Genomic DNA, 6000 nt, shown 5'->3' on the forward strand with positions numbered 1-6000 from the left:
CAGACTCCTGATACAGGCCATTCAGTCGAAACATGGCCTGTGTCAAGTCAATTAGAACATACTCCTTAATGCTTTTTGAGCACCGTTGGTTTGTGTGTTGTTCGTTACCAGGGCCGCCGAGAGACTGGGCCAGGCCCGGGGCAAGGCTGCCTCTGGGACCCTGCCCCCGCCGCTCCCCCTTCCCCCGCCCCCCTCTGTCTGCCACCGGGCCAGGCCCCCTGCATTGAAATCACACTGCCTTTCACCTCCGTGTGAAAGTGCTGCTGGCAGCAGATCGCTTCCCTTCGGGCCTCCTTCCCTCCCTGTGTCCCGCTCTCGCAGAAGTTACGTCAGACGAGGGCGGGACACAGGGAGGGAAGGAGGCCCAAAGGGAGGCGATCTGCTGCCCTGCTGCCTGCAGCGCTTTCAAATGGAGGTGAGAGGCGCTGTGATTTCAATGCAGGGGCCCCGGCCCGGTGGCAGATAGTTGACGACGGAGGGCAGGTGGCACTGTGGCGCCGGGCCCCCCTTGGAGGTGCGGGCCCAGGGAATTTTGTCCACCTGCCCCCCCCTCTCAGTGGCCCTGTTCGTCACCTCTCCTGTTTCTTGTGCTTTGCCGTGAAATGTGGAGTTTTGTTCTTCTGTTCCCTTTCTGAGGTACAGTCACATCCAATCTCTTTCTCGTACACAGGTTCTCCTCCCATGCTTTCAGGATACTATGGTATGAGAAGATCGTTCCTCTCCGACTCGGACTTTCAGAACACCAAGCAGTACTCCAGTGATGTCTATGCTTCAGCCCTGAGTGCAAAACCCTTAAGCTGTGATACTTCATCAGCACAGGGCTACCCGCCAATGCTGGACCCGTACTTCACAGAACCTTTTGGAGACTACCGGGCCACGCCTTTAGCGACGCCAAGCTCAGGATCCTTGTTCAGTGCATCCACACTGCCCCCGCTACTGCCCCACTTCTCTGGAGACTCCACCCATTTCTTACTAGTAGGTATTTACATTTATTTCCACTCGTCTTGTGGTGAAGCCATGCAATGCAGTCCTGGATGCTTCTTATTTTATACAATGGCTTTTGGGCTGGGAAAGGACTTATTTTTCAGTCCAGGTCAGCCACTGAATTGGTGGTACCTTTCTGTGTCTGTTTTTGGAGATCCGTATGGAGATCTGTACATAGTTTTGTGCACTTTGTTAAGTTTTCTCTTGGCTTGCCCAAAAATTAACAGTATAGATTTTAAAAAAAGAAAGAAAGAAAGAAATATCAACATTTAAAAAGTAATCGTTTCAAGATAAATCAGTGAAGTCACATGGTTTCTGGGTTAGACACCTAAGTTATGTAGAAATAAAAGTCAAAAAACAGGTCAACCCAATAAAAATAATAATAAAAAAAGATAAGTCTAGCAATTGTCGGAACCAATAAAAATGTGAAAGTAAATTTGTCTCCTGAGTTATAGATTAGAGAAAATATTTTTGCACAGATAAATATGTCCGTAATGTCAGGGCTGGGGCTGGTTTAACCTGTGTAAAAGGCTTGGAAATCTTACTCACTGTGTGTGTGTACGTGCTTATAGAGAGATAGATTTTTAAAAAATGTGAAACAAAGTTGACTCAATAAATGTCAACATAAATTTAATTATCAACTTAAATGTAATTGTGAAGGAAAAGAGCTCAGTTGCCGACAGCTAAAACAACACTGATGTCCTACTGACTTATGTGGACTAATTTGTTGCTGCCAAAATAAGCTAAAATCAATCATTGGTCAACAAAACCTCCATATAACCATTAATGTGCAAAACTTGAAAGACATGGCATAAGAAAGTCACGCCTAAATTTGTGAATGTTACTGTTGACTTACACTACTATTCAATAACAAATTTGAGGCCCTGTTAAGCCGTGCTAGAGGTGCGTCTACATGGTTAGCATGTGCTAATTTTTAGCACATGCTAAAAACACTAGTGCATCTTAGTCAACAGGGTCCTTGGTGTGCAAATGTACTGTTCTAGAATACTAGCTTAGCACCCGTTTTTTGGTGCTTAACTTTTAGCTCCATTTATTGGATTGAGGCTAAACTGCCTGGAGAGTTACCTAGAAAAAAATTCCTTCTTTCTTTTTTTTTAATCTTTAGACCCTCTTCTTAGGAAAATTAATTTAGGAGTTAATTTCAAATAAAAATGCACAGTACTGGAATTATTTATAACATTTGATTGCTATTTGTTTATAAGGCTGAACAGTTTGCAGTAAAACAGTCGACAACTGAAAGTTCCCCACAACATATACTGTACAAGAAAACAGACAAAATGAATTGGCGTCATCAAATAAAACATAATTTATGCATAATAAGCAAACAGTGAATAGTAAACCAATAAGCATCTCAAAAAGACAAACCAGCCCAACACAGCTGCTGGCGGTAGTCCTACCCGAGCATGCGCCATTTCCAGGGGAAAAGAAAATGCCTGGAAATGGTTTGCGTGAAGTGGCACACATTAATGGGAACATTAGCATATGCTCCGGAAAAAAAAAAAAGCCTGAATTTAAAGTTGTGGTAAATCTAGGCTTACTACATGGGAAACCCATGTTACAATGCACTGTAGGAAAAGAGCCCCTTAGGAAATAAAGCTGAATACCAAAGAATTCCAGAGAAGAGTATGGTAGAGCAAATGGCAGCTGTTCCCTATTAAGGGCCCTTTTACTAAGCCGCATAGATGCCTACAGGCGCTGAACGTGCGCCAAATTGGAGTTACCGCCCGGTTACTGCGTGGCCCTTGCAGTAATTTTGGCGCGTGTCCGCTAAGCACGTCTGAAAAATATATTTTTATTTTCTGGCGTGTGTAAGTGGCATTTGACGCGCGTAGGTCATTACCACCCATATTCTTTACTGCTAGGCCTATGGCTGGCGGTAAGGTCTCAGACCCAAAATGGACATGCGGCAATTTTCTTTTTGCTGCACCTCCATTTTTGGTAAAAAAAAGAGGCCTTTTTTTTACAGGCGCATTGAAAAATGGATCGGCGCTCGCCCAAAACCCGCACCTACACTACCGCAAGCCATTTTTCAGCGTTCCTTTATAAAAGGACCCCTTAGTGTTTGGTTACTGTATCTTGTCTGCTTATCTTTTTGTTCACAGAGAGACTCATGGGAACAATCAGGACCCGATGGAATCAACCAGTCAGAAGCCATATGTCCAGATGCCTTGCAAACAGCTCCTTCATCCATGGCAAACTGCCTTGTGCACCACGAACCAAGCAGTACACCCCAGTACAGAAGTTCAACTCGGTGCTCTGTGGTTCCGGGCACCCCGTCCTATTCCTTGCATGCCTTTGATGATACACATTACACCTCCAGTTTTCCCACCACATCCGCCTACTCTTTCCCTTCCTTCATGACTGTTGCAAATGAGTTACCTTCCAAGATGGCCCACCTGCCTTCTGATGAGACCTCAGAGGCTAGTGCCCTGCAGGACAGCTCTTCTTGGGCAAAGGAAGATGCAAATGTGATCTGGGGATCCTACGAATTCAGGAGAAACTACTGACAAGAGGGACTTGGTCACTTTTCTTCTGGCTGGCTGGCTTCATGCTGGAATTTTTGTTTTTAGGGAAAGTAGATTTGGGATCTTGTACTGGTGAAAAATACTACACCTTCGTAAATATATTTGTTAACATATTCATGGCAAAGTTATAACATGCTTATCATGGTAGTTTTATGTTATGGAAAATCAATTATTCATCTTGAAAAGTTAAATTAATTTTTTTGTGTAGGAACATTCTTATGCCCAGAAACTTCACTTCCTAATGAGCTTAATTTACTAAGGTCAATTATATACTTACCAGTTGGGCTTTGGTAATCCTATACCTCAACTGAACAGGATCAATTTTTTGACAAGTGATGTAGAGTTAAACGGGTAGATTTTTTTAAAATGTAAGATAAAAACATAAACTTCAAGCAACAAATTTTCGATAACACTAGAACATAAGGCTAAATCTTAGATAAATTTTACACATACTTAAGATTATTTCATAATGTAAGCACTTCAATAAAACTGAAAAGCCACAGGAATGAATTCAGAGTAATGATACTGTGTCCCTCCCGGGAATGTTTGAGTTGTAGTCATGATGAGATTGAGTGTGGATTAGTGGGGGGGAGGGTGTGCCTCAATATTCTTCTGTTGCTTCCCCCCCCCCCCCCCAGCACACACACTCTCTCTCTCTCTCTCTCTCCTGTCCTCTTCCCTGACCAAAGCTGTTCCCCCTCCCCATGCCATGATCTCAGCACAAATTCCTCCTTGCTAGTCATAGGCATGCTGGGCTGGTGAAAGGAACTGCATTCAACTGAGAGCAGAAGATCCATCCTGGTCCCTAATCCAGCAGCTCCCCTCCTGTCATGCAGTGCAGGACACAGAATGGGAGGGGGTGAGGTTGGAGTGAGCAGAACAGAGCCACACTGCTTCCTAATTCACCCCTCCCTAGACATCTGGCAGGGAATAGGATGGGAGGGCTGGTATCCAGAGATTTCATGGGTGACTCTGGAACCAGAAATTTCTTATGCCACCTTAACCCTTTCCATCCTTCCAGCTCGGCCTCCATCACATTGTGTGGCTATTCTCTCTTTGTGCTTTCTCTGTCCTTCTTCCCTCCCTCCCATGGATCCCCTCCTTTTCCCATATTTCCCTGCTGCCCCTCCTTTCCCTCCCTCTCCTCTGATTTCCTGTTCTCATCTGTGGCTCCCCTCTGACTCTTTTCCTTCCCTCCTTATGTGCCTTCTTCTCCCTTCCTCCTCCATCATGACTTCGCTGTCCTCTCTTCCATTTCTTCTTTCCTTATGGCTCCCTGTATTCCTCTATGGCTCCTTTCGGCCTCCTTTCTTCCCGCCTCATACTCTATCATTCCCCTCCCCCCATTTCCCGGTGTCTCTCCTCTGTCCCCTTTCCTCCTTAAACCCCCTTAGTCCCTCCCTCATTCTTCCTCTTTCCATTCCCTCCCCCATGGCTCCCCTCTGTCCCTCTTTTTCCCCTCCATCCTTTCTCCAGGTTTTGCCAGGGTTGCCGAGAGGGGGGGGGGGGGGGACAGGGGGCAAGATTCCCTGGGCCTGGCCTCCAACAGAGGCCCGGTGCCAGAAGGTTCTGCTTCTTTGGTCTGTCCATCTCTTGCTCCTGTGGGTCAGGACCTGGGTGATTGCTTTAACGTGATAACTCGGGTCCCGGCCCACGGAACAGGAGAGTGACAGACCGAGGGAGAAGCAGATGCAGGAAGGTAAAGTGTGAGGGGGCATAGGCGGCCCGAGCGGGGGTGGGGGGGGTGGGGGGATGGAGTGGCTGCTTATTCTAGAAATAAGCAGTGGATTTTTCCCAAGTCCATTTTAATAATGATCTATGGACTTTTCCTTTAAGAAGCCATCCAAACCTTTTTTAAAACCCTCTAAGTTAACTGCTTTTACTACATTCTCTGGCAACGAATTCCAGAGTTTAACTACACGTTGAGTGAAGAAATATTTTCTCCGATTGGTTTTAAATTTTCTACTTTCTAGCTTTATTGCATGCCCCCTACTCCTAACATTTTTGAAAAGAGTGAACAAGTGATTCGCGCTTACCTGTTCCACTTCACTCATTATTTTATAGACCTCTATCATATCTTCCCTCAGCCGCTTTTTCTCCAAGTTGAAGAGTCCTAGCTGCTTTAGCCTTTCCTCATAGGGAAGACATCCCGTCCCCCATATCATTTTTGTCGCCCTTCTCTGTACCTTTTCTAATTTCACTATATATTTTTTGAGATGCGATGACCAGAATTGAACACAATATTCAAGGTGCGGTTGCACCATGGAGCGATATAAAGGCATTATAACATCCTCATTTTTATTTATATTGCATAATATAGCTGGTTATCTGCTAAGCACTGATCGTGAATATTCAGTAGGAGATAACCATCTATCTCCTGCTGAATGTTCACAGATAGCTGGTTAAGAACTATTTAACCAGCCAGGATCTGTTCCTTGGCCTGCTAGTGTTTGACTTTCTCTGCTGCTGC

At 45.1% G+C, this 6000-nt stretch overlaps 1 protein-coding gene across 1 annotated transcript in view; it reads left to right on the plus strand.

Moving 5' to 3' along the window:
• Positions 1-3953, plus strand: part of C12H11orf53 (chromosome 12 C11orf53 homolog) — a 42608-nt gene extending 38655 nt beyond the window's left edge. The window contains exons 3-4 of the mRNA XM_030221498.1: positions 671-975; positions 3108-3953. Coding sequence (XP_030077358.1) covers positions 671-975; positions 3108-3512 — 710 coding nt within the window. The 3' untranslated portion in view covers positions 3513-3953. The remainder of the gene's footprint in view (positions 1-670; positions 976-3107) is intronic.
• Positions 3954-6000: the final 2047 nt, after the last annotated feature.

The sequence above is a fragment of the Microcaecilia unicolor genome, chromosome 12, assembly GCF_901765095.1.
Source record: "Microcaecilia unicolor chromosome 12, aMicUni1.1, whole genome shotgun sequence".
Lineage (NCBI taxonomy): Eukaryota > Metazoa > Chordata > Amphibia > Gymnophiona > Siphonopidae > Microcaecilia > Microcaecilia unicolor.